The 22,430-nt window shown below is 38.6% G+C and overlaps 1 protein-coding gene across 6 annotated transcripts in view; it reads right to left on the bottom strand.

Moving 5' to 3' along the window:
- Ttc27 (tetratricopeptide repeat domain 27) overlaps positions 1 to 22,430 on the bottom strand; it is a 213,366-nt gene that overhangs the window by 54,256 nt on the left and 136,680 nt on the right. For 5 of the 6 annotated variants that reach the window (XM_023711274.1, XM_023711272.1, XM_023711275.1 and 2 more), the window contains 2 exons: positions 17,436 to 17,663; positions 1,395 to 1,493 (listed from right to left, as the gene is read on the bottom strand). In XM_023711274.1, coding sequence (XP_023567042.1) covers positions 1,395 to 1,493; positions 17,436 to 17,663 — 327 coding nt within the window. The remainder of the gene's footprint in view (positions 1 to 1,394; positions 1,494 to 17,435; positions 17,664 to 22,430) is intronic. The other variant, XM_023711271.1, reaches the window with a different exon arrangement.

Here is a 22,430-nt window from a genome sequence, read left to right as displayed (position 1 = left end):
GTATGCAATGTGTTAATTATTGAAACTGTCCTACCAATTTGATTTGAAACTGTCTCATTGCTATTTGTTTATCAATCAAATTATGGGAAAAAAATAAAAATAAAAATAAATAAAATCAACCAATGTAATATACTGTATCTTTAGACTAAGAAAATGAAGCCATACAATCAGCTCAGTTGACACAGTAAAAATATCTGAAAAAATATAACATGATAAAAATCAATAACAAACTAGAAATAGAAAATTTCTTCCTAAGAATATTTAGCGTATATTAAAAAAAATCCACAGACATATTTAATGATGAAAAACTGAAAGCTTGGTCTGGATGGCTCAGGGGTCTAAGCAACTGTCTGGCAAGCACAAGGACCCAGATTCAATCTCCAGTACTACATGCTGTGCTGGCTCCACCCTGGGCCCACAGAGGGGCAAAATCAGACATGGTGGTACACATCTGTAATCCCAGTGCTGGGAAGACTGAAACCGGAAGATCACTATGAGTTTGAGCTGCAAAGCAAGATCTTGTACCAAATAAATAAGTTTTTAAGAAAAGAAAAATGAAAGCTCTCCTGCAAAGATAGGAAACAAGATAAAGATGACTATTTTCATCATTTATCTATAATATTCTATGAGAAGGGATAGCAAGATCATTGGGCAAAAAAATGAAAGGTTTACCTGGATTAGAAGCAATAAGTAAACTTAATTTCTACATACAGATAATCTAAAGGACTCTGAAAAAAAGAAAAAAAATTCTACTAACATATAAAATTCAAATGTTTCTAACCACTCCAAAAATAAAATTGCAAAACCATTTCATTTATAACAGTATCAAAAAGAAAATACTTAAGAGTAACAGCAAAAGAAGTGTAACACTTATATTCTCAAAAATAAATGGAAAATATTCATATTCATGGGTTAGAAGACTTAATTATTAAGAGGCCAATACTCTCTATATTAGTCTGCTGATTCAATGTACATTAATGCTTGTCTAGGCCTGGAGAGGGAAAGAAGGTGTTTAGAGAGAAATGAGGGAAGACTGCTGAAAGGTAGCAGGGCACTTTCTTAAGGAAATAAAAATTTCTGAAATCCACAACTCTGATTATACTGAAAAATCACTCAGTTTTTTACATTTTAAATGGATAAACAATACATTAATTACCATCTCAATAAAGCTGTTAAATAAAAAAAATCCACATTAAAAGAATCTCCCGGTATCAAAGATTATTATGAGGAAAACTGATTTTCAGACTGATAAATCCTATCCTTGAAGTATACTTTCCATTACATGTATACTTTCTTCCACCATAAAAGGAACTGCTGTTCTGAACGATACAATACAATGCAGACAACTTAAGCAAAGGGAGCTGAAACAAGGAAGGATGGCCAAATGCACTCACGTCAGGTTCTAGGGTCACACAACGCTGAAAGGCCCTTGCTGAGCCTCCATAATCTTCCAAGGCCAAATAGGCACAGCCAAGAGAAAACCACACCCCGAGCTGCAAAGAACAGAAGTCAAAGACACAAAGTTACAGGATACAACCTAAAATTATTTAAGATACTATCAACAAACACATCTACAAAGAATTCAGAGCCATACAACATTCAATCAAAAACTATCTGAATGTTTAAGCTTTAAAAATATTTAGTACAGTGAAAGACATATTGTCATTAATCCTCCTCAAAATAATACCCCTCACTTCCAACACCATTATCCCACTGTCCTTGCCACTTTCTGAAGCCACTCTGGAGGCTCTGTCTCATCAGTGTCTTCATGAGATGTGATCAATCTATGGTAAATGCTGCCACCAAGTATCATCCAATGGAAAGGAAGGACTGTACATTACAGTGTAAGCTCACTTCACAACTTCTAGATTTTCCCCAAAGTTAAAATGATCACAAAAAGGTAAATGTTTTGAATCACTTCAGGACATTAAGGCAGCCAAGACAGTGCAACTGACACTCATGAAAGAGGATTTCCAGAACAGCTTCAGAAAGTGGCAAGAACAATAGGTTAGATGTGTACAAAAACAAGTACACAGTATTTTGAGGATGATTAATGCAGTATGTCTTTTACTACAATAAATTTTAAAAATGTAAACACTGTATCCTTCAATCATACCTTATGTGGGAAAATTTAATAGAGATGTTTCCCACCTAATTTTCAAAGTAATATAACACTGAAAGCATGTACAATCATTGCTCATCTTTTGCTAAGACCATACTCTTTGTTTACTCAATTCCTTACATGAGACGGAAAACTTTGTTTACAAGCCTTTATATTTGAATATAGTCTTATAAACCTGAAATTAAGCAAACAGTTTTTGTCTGATCATCTAGTACATAAAAACAGTACACAAAATACCAGCAGAGGGGCCGGGGAGATGGCTCAGTGGAATAAGTGCTTCCCTGGCAAGCACAAGGACCTAAGTTCAATCCCCGGTTCCACCAAAAAAAAAAAAAAAAAGAAAGAAAGAAAGAAAGAAAGAAAAGAAAATACCAGCAGATTCACAACTGATGAATATATCACAGACTTAACAGGATAAATTTGTTTTTATTTTCAATTAGGTCACAAGTACCTTCTGCAATACCTTCTGCATCACTGAACTTGATGCAGTCTGAGAAGACCTACAGGCTGATACTAACATAAAATATGGAAAACAAATTCTCTAACTTTCGACCAAGTTGAAAGTTTCTACAGTTCTATAAATCCATCCTAGTATATATCTATATAGCCATCCCTGAAAATAACTGGGAAAACACAGGCTCAGAATCTGGGTTACCAAATAGTCTTGCAAAATGTAAAGCCTAACTTAAATCAATAATATTTAGAAATACTAACATTCAAAGAAACAAGTAAAATAGGAAGCAGCTATTCAAATTACAGAAGCATTTTTTATAACACAATTTCCTTAAAATTTAATAGACCCTGTCAAAAGGGAGATAACACTGAAAAAAAATTCAATGAAACTGGCCAGAAATTCCAATATTACGAGTTGTTTCAGACATAGACTACACAGACAACAGTACATGCAGCAGTACATAGAAGTCTACTTTTTTAAAAGAGACAGGGTCTGACTATGTAGTATGTAGTTCATATTGCCCTCAGCCTAATATGTAGCCCAGACTGACCCTCAACTCACTGTGATCCTCCTGCCTTGGACTCCCCAAGTCTACTCTTAGTGAATTATTTACTGTCTGAACAAAAGCAGAAACACTTTAGAGGGGAAAAAAAGTATCATTAGGTATTTTCTGTCCCCAGCCTTCCTCAGAGACAGAGAAGGCACCTTCTTCTACATCCTTTCACCTTCAATTCTTCTAACGTGGTATGCAGAGGCCTGAAAGATCCTTGAGCAGAAAAAGACTTTCAGGACAATTAGAGATAAGGTTTACAAAGCAAACATCCTTAGGCAATTTAACACTTCACCACGAGTTCACAAGCAGCCATAAATAACCACTATCAAGAATCTTTATGGGGAACAGATTTCGTTGAGAGGTAGGTAATGCCTGAAAAGAGGGTGGTGTACATCTGGTTTGGGGGTTGCAAGAGAAGCAGAGAACTAGGCTGAAACTAAAAGTTCACATGTCTGCGTTATGGCACTCTAACTTAAAACCAAGCCCACTGCTCTGCTTTCATCTGCTTAGGTACGGAATGAAACGCAAGGCGTCAAGGCACCAAACGGCACTCACTGAACTCAAGATGCAGTCTGAGAAGACCTGGGGTGATACTATAACACATGGAAAACAAATTCTCTAACTTTCGACCAAGTTGAAAGTTTCAAAACCTGTGTTATATTTCATCAATTTTGAGGTACATTATTTTTTTTTTCATCTGTAACATCTCTAAAATAGATGCATCTTGTCAAGAGTTTCAAGAGCAGCAGTTTTTTCCAGAGAGCGGTACTAAAGGTAAAGGTACCTCTTACACTTGAGAGCAGCTTAGATGTGACGAATTATGGTAGTAACGTTAGTAGGGATGAGGGATACCCTATTCAGGGACTGAATTAGGAACAGTGAGAACTGCCCTCAAAGTTCTCAACATGCATGTCCCTTGCTTGCTTTCTAAAATCAGAAAACATTAAATACTCTTTCCCATGTGCTATAAAATCTAAGATAAAATCAAAATCCAAAAACAGAACTTTATATCTCAATCTAAATAAAAATATTTATAAAAGTTGTAAAGATTTAAAATTAGCAATTACCATACAGCTCTAAAAGACCAGAAACAAAATGTATTTACTTTTACATTTTAAAAACCAGTTAATATTTTGCAATCATAACTTAAAACCAAAATAAATAAATTTCATACTTAGGATTTGTCTAATATAAAGTATTAATATGGTCTCTTTTCTTTTTATTCAGTTATTTTTGCAGTTGTCTTAATAATTTCCATTGCAAGAAAAAGCTATGTGATCAAATAGCTACTATATTTAACCTACTGATAATACATACTTATGACAGGAGACAACACCACACATTCTGTTCTTCAAAATCATGCAAAGCTCTTTTTCAATATTCTAGCATCTTCTAATTGCTCATCGTTGGTCCATTAAATTACTCATCCCTCTTGTTTCTCAATTGAAGACCTCAGAATCTGAGAGACTCTGTAGAATATTTGGTGCCTCTTTTACTTTTTTTTTTCATTTAAACTATTAAGCTACAATTATCAATAGTGAGTGACATCTTGGTTCAAAGGTCATAGTCTTAAGAATAGGGCATAATTTAAAAAAAATTCAAAAGAGGCCTCAAAAAACCCCACACAGTCTGCAAAATAACGCTGAATTAGTTGAGTATCAAGATCTTTAGCACCTATGAGGATGGGAAGATAGCTCAGTAGAATAAATGCCTGCCTGGCAAACACAAAGTCCTAAGTTCAATTCCCAGTACCGAGAAAAAAAAAAAGAAAAAAAAAAATCTTTAGCACCTAGTAGAGCAAACAGAAAAACAGAATGCCATCCTCATTACACTGTTCTGGTGGCTACATTTTTTTTCTTTTTTTAAATGAGCAGAGTATATTTATTGAGAGAAAGAAAGCTCCTGTCCAAGAGAGGGACAAGGAGGGGGGCCCGAGTGGGTAGTTTCCCCTTACATTTTTTAAAAAGTAAAAGGAAATGGGTAAAATTTACTTCAATAATATTTAATTTTGCATATTCAAAATGAGATTATTTCAACATGTTATTAACATACAAATTACTGGTTTTTTTGTTTTGTTTTGTTTTTGCTCCGAATGCCTTCAGGGCAGGTTTGGCTCGCTTGAGTTGTGGGGATCGAACCACAGCAACCTGAGCCTGACTGCTTTGTTAAAGCAGCCACTTAAAGAACTGAGCTAAGGGGCAGGTCCCCTAAATTATTGATTTTATACTCATCTTTTTCATACAAAGACTTTGAGCTCTGATGTGTACCCAATACTTAACACATTCCCATCAGTTTGAACTATCAGTGATATATGAATGACTATTGCATCAGGCATCGTGTACTGCTGTCTGGCAGTAAGACATGAATTAAAGCCCCACTATGAAAGTGTTGAGGCATGTCTCAACTTTGTCCCATTCTAGTGGCCTGTGGCCACTGTCTTGGCCAGCAGTATTCAATATTATCACTCTGAGATAGGCATGGAAACCCTAGAATATTATGCATCCTTCCCTTCTTCCTTCACTCCAGAGGAGAGTTCCTCTGCCTGAGATCTTCCCATGAATACCCAGCTTTCATATACCACAGGTACTCTTGCACCTTTTTCTATGCAGTAGCAATCAAAATAATAGCACTTATCATCTACATGTGTGCCAAACGCATACCATGAGTTCCTGGATTCCTCAGGAAAACTCTGCAGGTAGTTAATGTCACCTTTACTAGAAAGATATCAAAAGGCTAGAGGAGAGATCTGACCTCCCACAGTGACTCCAAACATCTCCACTTGTTCAAAATGGCCACCCACCACAAACAGGCCAAGACTAATGATAATACTGCCCTTCTCACAGATAAAAAGAGAAAAATAGTGTAGATATCACATGCTGGGAACACCCAAGAGATGAGTTTTTTAAAGACTCAGAAGCACACATCTTTACCCCCACAAACTCCTTTGACTGAGCTATGCAGGTAGACAAAGAAGCAGCAGCAGCAGCAGCAGCAGCAGCAGAGACAAGCTGAAAGGAAAATCTCTTATCAAAGGACTGGCTAAATGGAACAAGATAATTGTTTGATAGAAAGGCTCCGGATGAGATTTCTGGTAGCGCTCAATTTCCAGGGCAAGTCAGGAAGGCAAGTTCACCACAGGTAAGCAATGACCTTTAACATCTGGTAGACATCTGGGTGCAGTGGCACACGCCTGTAACCCAGCACTCTGGTAAAAGGATCTTTAAGTTTGAGGCCAGCATGACAACCTAGTGAGACCAGGCATTCATGAGGTCCTAAGTAACTGTATGACTCTGACCTTGTCACTTAACCTCTGAGTCTCAGTCTCCCACGTATTAATTGAGGGAGGTGGGCCAGGCTAGGCTAAAATTCCAAGGCTCTGTAACTTCCCATATTCTGAAAACCCAGGGAGAAGAGGGTTCAAAGCTACACTAGTGACATCTAGTGGCAAAATAAATGCACTAGGGATACAAACATTAATATGGATAATCATCTGGTTTGAAGAACAAAAAGGGATTGATTCAATTAGAGGCCCTAGAAATCAAGAGAAGCCAAAGTGAAAATGAGGCATACAGAGGAAGTGATTTGCTGAAAAACCACACAGTGGTTCCTGGCATGCAGTATGTGTCATAATGAGAGCAATTAAAATAATTATTAAACCTAAGTACTTAACATAAAATTAAATAATTTGGTACTATGTGAGCTAAAAGTTAAGTTCCAACAGGTAATGGCATAAGTTACTTTTAAAATTCCAAAGTTATTTTGGCCAGTACCACCATCTTCCAGGAATCTGCCAAAATGACAAATAAACAGGAAAAGAGGAGGGGAACCCAGCATATGTTCTCAAGGACTTTTAGAAAACATGGGGTTGTTCCTTTGGCCACATACATACAAATCTACATAAAGGGTGATATTGTAGACATCAAAGGAATGGGTACGGCGCAAAAAGGAATGCCATACAAATGTCACCACTGCAATACAGGAACAGTCTACAATGTGACCCAACATGCTGTTGGCATTGTTGTCAACAGGCATGCTAAGGAAGGGCAAGATACTTGACAAGAGGATTAATGTGGGTATTGAGTATATTAAACAATCAAAGAGTCAAGACAGCTTTCTGAAATGTGTCAAGGAAAAATGATCAGAAAAAAAAGGAAGCCAAAGAGAGAAAGTACCTGGGTCTAACTGAAGCACCAGCCTGCCCCACCCAGAGAAGCACACTGCAAATCAGAGCCAATGGGAAGGAGCCTGACTTGTTGGAACCTGTTCCCTATGAATTCATGGCATAAGAGCTGGGGATGTAGCGCTGCCATTCAGCACCTAACTGACAGCTAAATGTTCTAGGCCCTACTTAAAAATAATCATCCTGTTGTAAGAATGGCTTCCTAACTGAGCAGATGTGTAGTGCCTTTACCTCAGAAACGAGTATTTGGAGCAGATTTCATTCTACCTAGTTAACTATGTCAGGTCTTTACCCTCCAGTGTTTTCCTTGCTAAAGACATTGCAGAGGTATCGTTTGATATATACTCAAGTGGCCAACTATTTATGAAATATTTACAAAATAGGATAGATGGCATACAGCTACTTTCTCTTAATTCAATGAGAAGAAAGATTTGTACTAAAAGTGTTTGGACAGGATATCATGTCTGCATCAATGGCTTCATGCTTTTCACTAAATTGATTTATAGAGTCACTTGTTTTGTATCTATCACATATTCTAAAAGCAACATATTACAATCTAATCTAATCTAATCCATACTGTACTCCCATTCTCTCCTTTCTGTATTCCTGCCCATTTCCCAGGACCCCATACACAGCTGAGCTGCTGAGTGTATTAAACATTAAACAGGAAATGGCTCAAGTCAAATTGAAGGCTGATATCAATACTTTTGGTAGTAGTTTTTCCTCCTTACATTTGCCAACTGTTTACAGAGAGTATTTGCCCTATTAAGACACAAGTGATAGGGCAGGAAAGAAAAGTACCACTACTGCACACCTACTAGTGAGAACTTGCTGTAGGCCCTTTGCATATACTGCTCAACTTTTTTCAGCAGTAAACTGACACAGGAATTGCTATCTCCATTATACAAAAGCTTGGGAAGATGAAGAGATTTGATTGCTGCACTCTGTGGAGTTCCTAGAATACAGAACCATGTCTAAGAGAGCAAAGCTTCTACCTCCCACTATACTCAGTCATAGCTACAGTGCACATGTTACCACACTGCTCACATTTCTTGGCAGTTATACAAGTCAGACCTTAAAAGTTTCATTTTTTATTGCTTACCAATATGAGAAAGGAAGAACAAAAAAGAATCTCTTTTTTTCTGTATATATTATTCACATATGTTCATCCAGTCCTCTCTACTGGAATGTGAGTTCTAACCCCTTTGAGTCTTCTCATCACAAATACCACAAATTCACAAAAGAAACTAACTATATTTCAAATAAAAATGTTTTCTCCTTTCATAACCTAATATGACACAGAATGTTTGTAAATTAAGGAAAAACGTGGTACAAGTCCCTGGGATGATTCAAATCACAGAGAACTATGTGGCAGAAGTCTGGTCCATATACATCAATGCATTGGGAAGGGAGGTCATCAATGCATTGGAATTCCCTAGTCTCAAAGAGGCTCACTTGCTACCATGTGCTAGATGGTTCAAAAGCATCAATCTTATTAAACCTTCTCCGTGCTTCAAAAGAAAGCCCTAATGCATCTTCATTAAAGAAAAAAAAAAAAAGTTCAAGTTTGATGGTCTGGTATGCAGTGCTCTCCATAACGTAGCCTCATCCAATTGTGTCATTACTTCCTAACATGAGATCCTCGAGAGGCAAACAGTGATGACGTAAAGGGTGACAGCTCTGGAACAGGAATGGCCAGGCTGAAATCCCAGCTCCAGCCGTTATAACCTGTGGGATCAGGTCCAGGTTATTCAGCCTTCTAGTTCATCTGTGAAGTGAGGGTAAAATCACTAAATGTCTCTGTAGTTCTACTGAGGACTAAAATCATATGTGAACTCCTACAGAACAGTACCTGGTACCTAGAAAATACTCAACAGCAGTTGCCGTTATCATTATAACTGAACAAAAAATAAGCAATCAAATCCTACAGTTACCAAAAACATTTTTTATCTGCACAGTTGGTACCTACATCAGCTAGTCTCCTTTTCTGGAACACATTTTCTGATGTTTTTTCTTCTCATCCAAACCCCAACTATCCCTCCTAATTCATATTAATACTCCCTGCTCATTAGGACTTTCTGACCATTCACATCCTTATTCATCACTGGGCACCCAACGTATGTTGCCTACTCACTCCGCCTTTCAGTTACACTCCCCATTTAATCATGCCTCTTCTTTTCATTCAAATCTATAAACAACAGAACATTAAGAATCCATGTCATACAACAATTCTTATTTGCCCTTCAATCAAAATGGCTTTTAAAGAGCTCACACACATCAGCTTAGATAGAATACAGATTCTTAATAGATATTCTGACACTAATGCTCCTATCTCCCATGCAGTCTCGTTTGAAACTGTTTCTTGTTTCTGACATTAAAGCCTTCATTTTTTTCTCCTCAGCCCTTTTCCCCCAAGAATAACACTCACAGTTCTTTTCTTTCTCAAAAATAATCTATACCTCCATTGAATTAATTCTCACCTTTCTCCACTATAGTTTTGGTTTCTGTCTTCAATCAAATAAAGGTCTCCACTATCTTAGAAAGCACTACTTGACCCTTCCCTTTCTTTAAGTTTGACACTCCACATTTAACTCTTACCTCTCTGACATTAAGTCTCTAAATGCAACACTCATTTTCTTACCATCACTCACTCATCTTCAGAATCTTTCTCTGAAAGTCATCAGAGAACTCAAATCCAATGACCTCTCCTGGGCTCTCTCTGGACTTGTCCACCATGTATAATAACACTTACTGACATTAGCTCCTCCTTTAGCTTCCATGAAGCCTTCCATAAGCAATCTTTTCTGCTGGCTGAGATTTTTCTGATGTGTTCTGCTCCATTCACATCTCACTAGTGCCATTTCTTCAGGGGATGACCAACATTCAGAAACTTGCCTGTTATTCTCTTTTAACATAGTTTTCAGCAAAATGCTTGAAGCCAAGTTCATGGCTTCAACTCATTTCCACAAAAAAAGCCCCATCTACATGCTCAAAGCTAATCTCACTATTAGGATTTTTAAGGCTTTTATCCCCAAGAATATCAGCCAACTCTGCATAAATACATACCTCATCTCCACATAGTCAACATCCCGAATCACATCACCTTCCCCGCAAAAGACATTTTCCACTTTTTTCTGAATTTCCTATTGATAGGTCAAGACCGGTCTGGTTGACTGCATGGGTTCGTACCTAACACCTATGGCTTGGACATTTTCCTTTCTTAAGAGAGTTGAGAAAATTATATCCTTTCTGACTCCAAAGTCTCTCTTGATCCTGCCAGCCCAAGGAGTAATCCCAGAAATTTTTCCTTTGTAATGAAGCTTGGATATGTTCTACCTTTTTCACAAGCACCACTAAAGTCCCTGATACTTACCTATGGCATTTGTTCCTTAAACTTCTTATATGACTTTTGTCATACCACTCTTTTATTCAAAACCCTAAAAAATGCCCACATCTGTGAAGTCAGATAACACTAAACCAGGGATTTGTTATGGCTTATGTCTAGAGTGCCCCCTACCCTCAAGGCTCATGTGTTCTCATGGGTAGAACTTTGAAGAGGTAGAGGGATTAGGGTCTGTGGCACTGGATTAAGGACCCGTGATAACTAAACCAGTTTAGCTTAGTTTTGGTGCAGATAATGGAAATCCACCCTGGTTGTGGATGATACCAATTACAAAGTGCCTCGCCTGGGAGCAATATAAAGGGACAGAAGGAAGGCAGGTCGCTGCTGCTGCCTCTTGCCTGCCTTTCTCCTCTGTGATGCCACTCTGCCATGCTGCCCTGCCTTGGAATTGGCTGAGTATGGATGGAAACCTCTATAAAACAGGCTTATCTTCCTTAAACTTTGGGTGTCAGGTGTTCTGTCTCAGCAACTAAGATAGCATTTCAAATTTTTCACAAACCACTTTCATCCACTTCATTCCCCTGTATACACTGACACAGCCTGTTTCACCCCAGCACCCATGTTTGAGGCATAACAGGCATCTGATAAGGCTGTTAGGCAACCACAAAATGTACTATTCACACTGCAACTTTTGAAAGTGGACCAGAGCACTAAAGCAACTTAAATTATATGACAATTTATTTAATTTTATTTATTATTATTATTATTTTTTTTTTTTTGGCAGAACCAGGGATTGAACTTACAGGCCCTTGCACTTTCCAGGCAAGTGCTTTTTCTACTGAGCCATCTCCCCAGCCCTGTATGACTTTTTAAAGCTTACTGATTAGCCAACCAGTGGACAAGTTGGCTTTTTTATATCATTTTATATTCAAAGATAAAATTATTCATTAGAAAAATATATATTAAAGGAAAATTATTTTATTTTAAAGTAATTTGTAACTTAATTACTATCACTAAAACAAACAATTTTATCTTCAATGTTCTTTGTTTTTGTACCGGGATTGAATCTAGGGCAGGCAAGCACTCTGTTACTACTACCGAGCTACATCCCAGCCTTAATAATGAACTTTTTTTTTTTTTTTGTACCAGATGTCAAACTCAGGACCTTGCACTTGCCAGGCAGGCACTTATGCCGCTGAGCTATCTCCCCCATCTAATATTTAACTTTTAACTGAATGTATGATGGCACTTAGAGTATCATCAGATGTTTCCCCCTCAACACACTGAATTTCCAAAATTTTTACTTTAAACATATTAATTGTGTAAATAAATTGAACTGTTATGAGAAGTAAGTTAATGGGTTTCTATTTAGGGCATCTGATGTCACAGATATAAAACTGGCAAATTCAACTGTTTATGGAGTAATACTAAAAGAACTAGTAGATTAACAGCTATGACCTCATCCTCCATATGAGCAAAATCTGGCATTAACTAATCTCCTAAACTAACTCTGCCCGTTTTCACTTCTTCTAGGAAAAAAGTCAAGCACAAAAGAATGACATGGAAATTCACCTTCCACAGCTGTGTACTAAAGCGTCAGTACTACTTTTAGTGAACATTAATGTTTCTTCAGCAGATGGGTCTTTGGTTTTCACGCTGTCAGTGATACCTGAGGACAGCCAATGCCACCTGCATTGTCTATTGTTACACATCAATTAACTCTCTAGACAAATGTAAATTGAGTTTTCAATTCTCTAAAATTTTACTTTTCTTGCTTGGTGTTTTGTTTTGTTTTGTTTTGTTTTGTTTTTGAGGTGACTGTTGCTAAAGGAAGTTTACGTAAATGACGAAAAGCCACCAAGTAAGACGGTATAAAATAGTGGTAGATTCAGATCACACAACTTCCATAAGGGCAGACTAGTCTTGATGTGCTTTATCCTTAGCAGGGCTGCTCCATGTTCCTCTCCACCTGTCTAGCCTCTGAGTTCCCACATTTCCACTAATCCTGCTAACTGCTAGCCAAAGAATTTCATGTACTTCATGGGCACAAATGCCTGGTTTTCACCAAGGAGTTCAGAGATATTAGTATTTCTGCCTTTCCTAACCAAGGCCTGAAGCTCAGCCACTTGAAGCGTGTATGCACAGCCAGTCATACTAGCAAGCACAAGGCAAGGGAAATGTGAGGTGAACTGTATGGAGAAAACTCATACAACTAATGGAGACCAGCTAGTGTCATCTTTAGATGTAAACAAATTTTAAGCAAGGACTCTGCTGCTGCGAGTACTAGATGAAGATTATGGCAAAAGGAGAGAGAGAGAGAGAGAGACAGACAGACAGAGGCCTATGAAATCCATGTTCTTTTTTTTTTTTTTAAATGCATTTAGTACAGGGGACACAAGGGTCTACAGTGTCTCACTACGTAGATCAGACTCAAAGTGATCTGCCTGTTCTCAGCTTCCCAAGAGCTGGGATTACAGGCATGTGCCACCACGCCCAGTTTCAATCTCCATCTCAGCACGCCACAGGGGTGGGGCCAGCACAGCAGGCCTGGGATCCAACCCCAGAGACTTTGCTGTGTCTGCCTAAGTAGGTGCTTTAGTTTACAGAGCTATCAGGCTGTCCCTCCATCTTCATTCAATGCCACCCTTGAGAACAGAAGTTCATTTTAAAATGAAAAATTCTGGGACAAACACTGCATTGCACGGGCTGCCAGGGTGGATACCAGGCACACACTGCAACTGCCAGAGATGCTCAGTGAACTCTCGTGCACACCTTTCCTCCAGCTCATCCTGGAAGCCATGTAGATCCCCTCCTGCACATGAATGCAGTGCCCATCATCATGTAACATCCGACTCCTGCCTCATCTCTAACACAACCCTCCCTGGCTAGCAAGCCACAACATACACTCCTACCACCCTTCTGCCTGAACATATCTTTAATACCACCACTAATATCATATACCCTCACAAAGGTAAATGACCAATTGATAGAAGAGGGGAATTAAGGAAAATAAGCTTTTTAAAAAGAGAGAGGAGGGCTGGCCAGACAGTCCAGTGGATTAAAAGCGCCTGCTTAGGCAGACACAGGGACCAGGGTTTGATCCCCAGTGTGCCAAGCTGGCCCCGCCCCCCAGGGCACACTGATACAGTGACTGAGACTGGGTGTGGTGGCGCATGCCTGTACTCCCAGTGCTTGGGAGGCTGAAAACTGACCCCCAGGCACACTAAGCCAGACATTGAGACCAGATGTGGTAGCGCACACCTGTAATCCCAGTGTTGGGGAGGCTGAGACAGGAGGATCGCTATTAGTCTGAGCTGTGTAGTGAGACTCTGTGCCAAATACATAAAATAACTAATTAAAAATTTTAAAAAGAGGGAGAAATAACAGAAAGGAAAAACATGTTGGAACGGGCTAGAAGAAAATGACAAGAAATAACACCTTATTTTTTCAGCACTATACATATTAGTTTGATATCTAAGCAATTTGCTTGATTTTCTTTTTGCATAAAAGTGGAGAGCAATGGAAATAAGAGCCACCTACAAACAGGAATAAGGATTTATAACTTAATTTTGGTCCTGTGTCTGTGAAAACCTGTGTAGGAAATTTAATTCAATTTCCTTTCCACTTTCTTCAGCTTCTAACACCCCACAAAACCCAGAAGCCTAAGGCTGAATGTTAGTAGTTTCCTGGGGTCATTTTGGGGAAGTGGAACAGATAGGCCTAAGTGAACGCTAGCTGGCGATCTCAAAAACATGACTCTACACAGCACATGTCTCCTGGTTCTCTAACAGACGCACCACAGACAAGCAATTAGCTTTGTATCTCACCCCTGGTATGAAACCAAATACTCAGTTTGCCTAAATTTTGCTATTAAACCCAATTGTTTTTCTGGCATAAGACCAAATACTTCAAATACCTCTCTGTCTAAATTTTGTTATTAATATTAATTGCTTAGCTGCATCAGACAGAGGGCAGCATTTTTTTTTTAATCTTACTTTTCTATTTTCCTTTTATTGTGGGACTTAAAGAAGACAACACAGCACAGAGGAGCACTCTTCCTTCAAAGATAGTTCAAACTTAGATCATAAGTTAAGAATACGGGATGTGAGTTTGCATCTTGTAGTAGTTGAGTACTACAATGCCTGAATATTTTGGCACAACTAACAACAGTGGACTTGAATCAGATCCATATGACAGACTGCAAAATATCCTCATACAACATCTGTTTGCACTATGACTCTGCTTTGAACAATTGTCATTTCTTTGTTTAAGTAATTAGCTCTAAATTATATAATGAAGCCATCAAGCCCTGTCAAGTCTTCTCTTGCAACTTTGCTCGCATCTCCCTTCCCAGGGTCCCTGCCACACTGGTAACCATGAGGACTAGAACTAAATGATTATTACATTCTCCTAACTCTGCCTACACCAAGTATCTTCCACAGCCAGTGTTCTCTGAACAGTACTCCTGAATTATTCCTTTACAAACGCTATTCATTTATTTGAAACAAGGCCCCAAACAAAACTACCCTGCAGTGGTTGCCTACCTGCCACAGAGAAGACCAAATGGTTTAGCCTCACATTTAGGACCTTTAGTAACCTGAGTCCTGCCTACCATTCCCATGGTAACTGCCCTGTTCACCACCTTCTCTGTGCAGTCAATACACATGTGCACACACACACACACACACTCCTTTCTGCTTCTAGGGCTTTACTCAGGCTTTTCCCCTTTCAGTTGCCCTCCCTTACCTTCTCAAGCACTACTCTACTTTCAAAGACAAATCCAGCATTGTCTTTCATTGCCTATGAAAGGTAGAAGTGTTCTTTTTGGTCTCAGTATAAACTAGTGCTTTATAAAAACCCATTCAGTATTTCTTAATGTATCATACTATGAGCTAGGTTCATCTGTCTGTTTCACTAGGCTGTATACAAGTTACCCTGTCTCAAAATAAATGAAAATAAAAGTTTAAAGTATTAAACAAGGGGCTGGAGAGATGGCTCAGTGGTCTAAAGCACCTACTTGGAACAAGCTTGGCAAAGCACAGGGACCACGGTTCGATCCCCCAGCACCACATGCCAGCCAGCTCCGCCCACAGGTGGGCTGAACTGGCCACACACACAATAAATAAAATGTAAAAATAAATAAATAAAAATTAAAAAATAAATAAATAAAATATTAAAAAAAAAAAAGTATTAAACAAACACACTTCCCAAATGTCTCCTTTTTTTCAATGTAAAAGACACTTCCCATGTTTATGCAGTTAGGAAATGAGCACCCATGTTCAGAGCAGCATTATCCTTAATAAGCAATAGGGAGAAACAACCCAGGCGTCCACCAGATGAACAAACAAAATGCACTATGTACACACAACACAATACAACGCAGCCTTAAAAAAGGAGGTTCTGATACATACTGTTTCCAACACGGATTAGCCTTAAGAACATTTCATTAAGCAAAACAAACCAGTCACCAAAGGACAAATACCATATGATTCTGCTTTTATAAGCTATATAGAGCAGATAAATTCATAGGTGGTTACCAGGGGCTAAGAGAAGGCAACAACTGTTGTTTAATGGGTACTGAGTTTCAGTTGTTACATGACAAAAAAATTTGGGACGATGGTTGCCCAAAAATATGAATGTACTTAAATTAACATTATTGAACTGTACACTTAGAAATGGTGAAGATGGTAAAGTATAGGCTGTGTGGTTTTTACCAAAACTTTTAAAAAGTAATGTCAGATCTACTGCTAAGTCATCTAGATTGAAATACTTGCTCATAATAGGTAAATATTAATAACTCATTTTACACAAACATATTAACTAGAATTCTATCAAGGCAGACTGCATGTCTGTCAGGAGTCACATGTGCCTTCTGGATAGGTGAAATGAGAAGGTAGTCAAAAGCGATTATTCTGATAATAAAAACATTGTACTAACTGAATAACCCTATACACAAAATAAGGCTAATCTTGCCCCCTCAAAATTAGGTTCACTCCTGTGGATGCCTCAAACTCTTTACATTAGAGTACAAAATGCTTTTTTGCATCTTTCTTTCTTTCTTTCTTTCTTTCTTGTCTTTTTGAGACAGAGTCTTGCTATATAGTTCAGGTTGGACTTGAGCTCACTTCGTAGACCACTCTGGTCTTGAACTTGTTTTTTGGGGGGGTTTTTTGGTGGAACTGGGGATTGAACTCAGGCCCTTGCGCTTGCAAGCGCTTATTCTACGGAGCCATCTCCCCAGCCCTGCATTCACTTTTCAAATCTTAAAAAAAAAAAAAAAAAAAAAATCTTTAAGCATTCAAATGTATTTGTGTGTATGTACACATACCCATGCTCCCTTACATGACCAACAACCCATTCTATATGTGTGCCTATTTAAGAAATTCTTCCTGTCATTATTGACTTCAATGACTTGTAGAATCCAACACTTTCTAAAGTTTTGATGGCTCTTTTATTAACTTCCTAACATACTTGCTCAGAATGGTGCCTAATTTTAACAGCTGCAGCCACACTAAGGAGAAAGAAGAGAAAGAAAGAAAGAAAGAAAGAAAGAAAGAAAGAAAGAAAGAAAGAAAGAAAAAGAGAGAGAAGTTAAGGCAACAGAAAATAAGAGAGAGAACCCACCTGCGCAATTTAGGTGAAAAGAAGAAGTACAAGAGATTGTATTCTTAGCTGTCAAGGGCAAGCTCACAATCACTGGGATTAAAAATAGGTGTTCATTCAGAAAAAATCAAATGCAAAGGAAAACACAAGCCCCGGGTAGGATTTTATGAACTGTCTAACCTGCATAGGATTAATCTTCACCGAGCGTTCAAAGCACTCCACACATTCCTGAAACTCCTTGTTCCGAAGATGAAGGAGGGCTTTGGAGCGCTGGGCCCGGGCACTGCGGTGCTGGGACAGCTCCCAGGCTTTGTCATAGCAGGAGTGATCTCGAAGGACATCTCCAAGCAAGCAGTATAAACTTGGTGTTTCTTTTTTGTCCAGCTCTTGTCTGAGAATTTCTTCAGCCTAGAAACAACAACAAAAATAATAAACATGCTTAATTGTGACGAATTGCTAGTTTTTTAAATCACATATACATCTTGCATCCAACCTGACCGGAATTTTGATTTTTAACATTTGTGATTATTTGTTTATTTCATGTGGCTAGGACACTGGGTGCATGACAGACCCAACAGACTATAAATATGGTACAAGTAAAAGAGAAAAACAAAGAGGAAAAGACAAGTCCTGCTTTACTGGTCATCTAGAATCCCTAAGGAAAGGATTTCAGATAGACTCATGCAGCTTCACAGTTCTCTGTTCTGGTTGTCATCATTGTGACTATGTTTTAGAGCAGTACCTTTAATTCACCTCTACCAACCAGCAATAAAAAGATTTTTCTTTTCTTTTCTTTTCTTTTCTTTTCTTTTCTTTTCTTTTCTTTTCTTTTCTTTTCTGTTACAGTTAGGGAGCCTGGGACTTCCAGGTTGAGAATTTATAAAAGGGGCAGGGTACAGTTTAATAAGCATCACTAAAAGACCTCTTAAGCAAAGAATATCTCAACTCAGATAAAGCTGATTTCAGACATTCTATTCATGAATGTTTGTATAGGGCCTTATTCTAAAGTTCAGGCTGGCTTCATACTCAAAATGATTTTTTTGCCTCAGCCTCCTGGAGGTAGGGGTTACAGGTATGTACCACCAATCTCAGCTCATTCCTTCAGAAATTAAAAATCGGCCCCCATTCACTCAACAGGTTTGAGTACTACTGCTGTGTGTCCATAATTCAGAGCTACTTCATCACTGAAGCTAATCCTATACTGTTACTACGCATTCTTGACTTTTTTCTGTCCATGTCTGACACTGGTAAACTTCAACAGACAGCAAAAAGCATGTATAGTTGCACACTTTGCAACCTCACACACCAGCACCTTCACATAAACAACACTGTCATAGCCATCTACTAAGCCAGCTAGGAAAGGCACCCTTCACTAAACTAGAACAAGACATTAAAAGTCTTTCAGGTATGTAAACTGGCAATCTATAAGTGTATGATTGGCATATTTAGGTTGGATAGATCTTTGGTTTTTAAATCATACAGCTTCTGTGAAATCTTTTAAAGAGGGACATGCTTCTAAAAGTGTCTTTCAATGTTGGCTCTTTTGCATTTGTGACACAGTATAGGTAATACGTCAGGCTGAGTCTGAAGATGGAGCCAGAACTGATAAAACAGTTTCTAAGGGAAAACAATTCAAATAGCCACGAGTAGAAGAAGGCATTGATTATGAAAGAAGAAGAGCCAAAAATTTAAATAGGAACATCTGGGATGACTTGGACATTAGAAGCCCCCAATGCCACTGAATATCCCAAAGCAGCAGAGGCAGCCTCTTCTGAGAAGACAGATGCAACTCTCTTGAAGACACTACGATGACTACATCTTTCCACCCCTAGCGGCCCCCAGAAGTATAAATAATCTTTTTTAAAATGTAAGGTTTTGTTAATTTTTAGATGGAAACCTTGAGATAAAATGGTAAAAGCAATCCTAAGGGTGCTAGGCCTCAAAGAAATTGGATCATAATTTAAATGAGGTTGAATTTAGAAATTCACCAGACAGTTTTGATTCATGGTGCCTACTCAAGCAATTGGAGACAGTTCTAAATTATTTGCTCAACTGCTAGACAAAAACCTGGACTCAAACATATCCAGAACTAAACAAAGTTGAGATACCGGAAATTCCTTGACGTAATGTGGAGAAAACAATCCAACAAAGGAGAACAGAGAGGCTATTGTTAATTTATTTTTTACAACCTCCTCAACTATCCCCTGCATTCCAGCCCCAGCAGGCCCCACAAGATATTCTCTTTGCCATGGCCTTGAGAAATACACTGCATCTGAGAGAACCAGCATATTTGAGAAGTGCTATAGTAGAGGTCCTGTATTAACAGTCTTCTTGTTGAAATGGAGACAGAATGGCAGAGAGTCACTAACAGCCCTGTGCCCCTGGGAACAAGGTAAGTATAGTTACTTGCAGTAAGCATGCCCAAAGTAATTATTAGAATGGTTAGGGCTAGCCTGGATCTTAAGTGAATGAATGTTAAGGTCAACTGAGATGGGTAGGCAGCTAAGCTCAAACTAGATCTGGGTAACAGTTTTAAGAAAATCTTTGGTTTCAAGAGCAGGTATCTGAGTCTTCATGCTAAGACACTGTCTTTCTCACAAATGCTATCTCTAAGACACTTCACTGACTTAGAACTTCTTAAAAAAAAAGTGAAGCCAATACCATTTAGGAAGGACCCTGCAATAACACAAGTATGTAATGCAACTTTTTTCCCTCAGGTCTTTTCCCAAGCAAATGCAAACATTTACCAGAGATGTGCATCCTGAGGAAAAATATCTATCTTTTAGAGTTAGTGATTAGGCCAATGCTAATCCTTTAGGAGCTAAACCACAACGGTGATGAGTAAGGCAGTTCATAGTCAGTCCATCCTGCAGTGGCCCTAGTTTGACCCCACAGAGTGGCTCCATAGTTCCTACATAGACAGTTGAGTTCAATCTATCACACAGGCAGCAATGTCCCTCATTAATGCAGCCACAGCACAAAGTCCACATGGAAGCCCTTGAAGCTTCTCCCCATTAAATGAGTAAGTATAAAGCAACGCTGTGTATCTGTAAAGCCACACTGACTTGGGTCACTAGCAAAACCATGAAAGACGTACTAGGAAAAGTGGGTAGGCCTTAAGTGTGTGGGTATCCGGGTGGCTTCACTTAATTTAAACTGAAAAGATAGACAGGTTCTGGAAAACATCATGGATTGTTACAACTTAATAAAGAGGTGGCTCTAACTATAAATAATGTTCCAGATAAGATCTCTTTTCTGAGGGGACAGACACTGGGAGGCAGACAGTAATACTGTAAATGTGCTTTTCTCTATCCAATAACCAGAAAACATCAGATCCAGTGGGCTTCCACAGTACAAAGAAAATTACACTTGTCCTATTTTGCCTCAGAATTACATGAGCTTTATGCTTTATGCTGCAAGGACCATAATTATCTCACCATCCCATGAGATCTCATCAGTCACTGATCATTTTTTTTTTTGGGGGGGGCGGGGGTAGTGGGGATTGAACTCAGGACACTGCGCTTGCCAGGCAAGCACTTATTCTACTGAGCTATCTCCCCTGCTCCACCAGTCACTGATCTTGATGGCATCATGCTAATAAGATTTTTAAAAAACAAAATATAAAAACTGTGTGCCAATGTCAACCAAAAGCCAACTAGATAGAAATGATCGAGGCTTGACACCTTAACTTGTTCAATATACAGAAGTAAATAAATCCCTTAATTAAAGGGCTAGGTCTTTGCATACTGATAGGTATTGGGCTACACTATGTCAACCTGCTTAATATGGAAACTGTGTTTCCTAAAATCTCTTTCATTCTCTTTTCATGTCAGAGTTGGCCAGCAAAATATCTGTTGGGGACTTGAAATGCAGAGTGAAGCAGTAAGTTACATGGTGAGGACACACAGTCACCCTAAAATCCCAGCTCATCCTTTTGTATGTGCCACATTTTTTTTTCCTCAACTACTGGCCCACCTGATCAGTAGAAACTCCAGATCCCATAGGACTTTGCCACGACTTACAGGGCTATTAGCTACTAAGATAGTTTTCTAAAGACTTCGCCACAAGATTCCCTTTCATAGTCTCATCTCAATGCCTGGAAACATCTGGCTTCTTGGCTTATAAATCGTGACATAAGCAACTTGCGTCAATGCTTCGAATGGATGGTAAATGACTCCCTTTCCACCAATCCCCTCCTCCATACCTTTACTTCTCCAGCTTTCCCCATATTTGTGTGAAATCTAACTCCCTTAATAAATCCCTTATTCCCAAATAATCAAAGTAGATTTGCTTCCATAAATAAAGCAACTCTGAGTAATACAATCTTTTTATTTTTTACCTTTTAAATTCCCTGTGAATCCTTTCATTTGACTGTAATTTGTAAGGTAGTTTTTAATCCAATTTATTGTTAAATTCTTTATCTCAATCTTTCCAACAATCCTGAGTAGATATTAATATACTTATTTTTAAGATAAGGAAATAAAAGCACAGATCCTTATTTTTGGGGCAAGTGCTTCCCTGGCAAGTGCAAGGGCCTGAGTTCAATCCCCCGTTCCACCGAAGGGAAAAAAAAAAAAAAAACCAAACTTATTTTTGGGGAAAGCCCCAAGCCAAAAGATATTAGGTTAAAAAGCAAGTAACTGTCTCCCAGTTTAATACTATGTCACAAGTGCACATCAGTAAAAATGGTACAAGAAAATTTCCTCTATAATAAACTAGACCAGAAAACTAACGACAACAAAGTCAAAAGCAATTTTTTTTTTTTTCAGACCTGGGTATTGAACTCAAGCCCTGAGAAAAGCAACTTTTTCAGAACTGTAAAATCTACCAAGCCTATAATAATACAAGAAACATTTATTCAAGAGAAATGTCAAAATCTTACTTAAAAACAGCAAGCTCTGTGGCCTTTTAACTTGCACCATTCCTACTACCTCTTCCCCAGCTCCACAGTAAACCTGAAACCAACAGCTCACACTCATGGCAGCCACCAGAGGGAGAAGAATGGGGGAAAGCCCCCATCTTAGAAGGCTGCCATCTGATGGCCAGTCTGGTGATCCCTAGAAAAGCCCACTTCAAAACCGTCTCTATCTAACCCAACTCTGAGTTTATTCAGTGAAAGCCTCTGACCAAAACAAGTAGATACAATTCCACAGCCACTTGACATGGTAAATAATA

Source organism: Octodon degus, unplaced genomic scaffold (assembly GCF_000260255.1).
Source record: "Octodon degus isolate 3935 unplaced genomic scaffold, OctDeg1.0 scaffold00020, whole genome shotgun sequence".
Taxonomy (NCBI): Eukaryota; Metazoa; Chordata; class Mammalia; order Rodentia; family Octodontidae; genus Octodon; species Octodon degus.
This window is presented reverse-complemented; position numbering and strand designations above follow the sequence as displayed.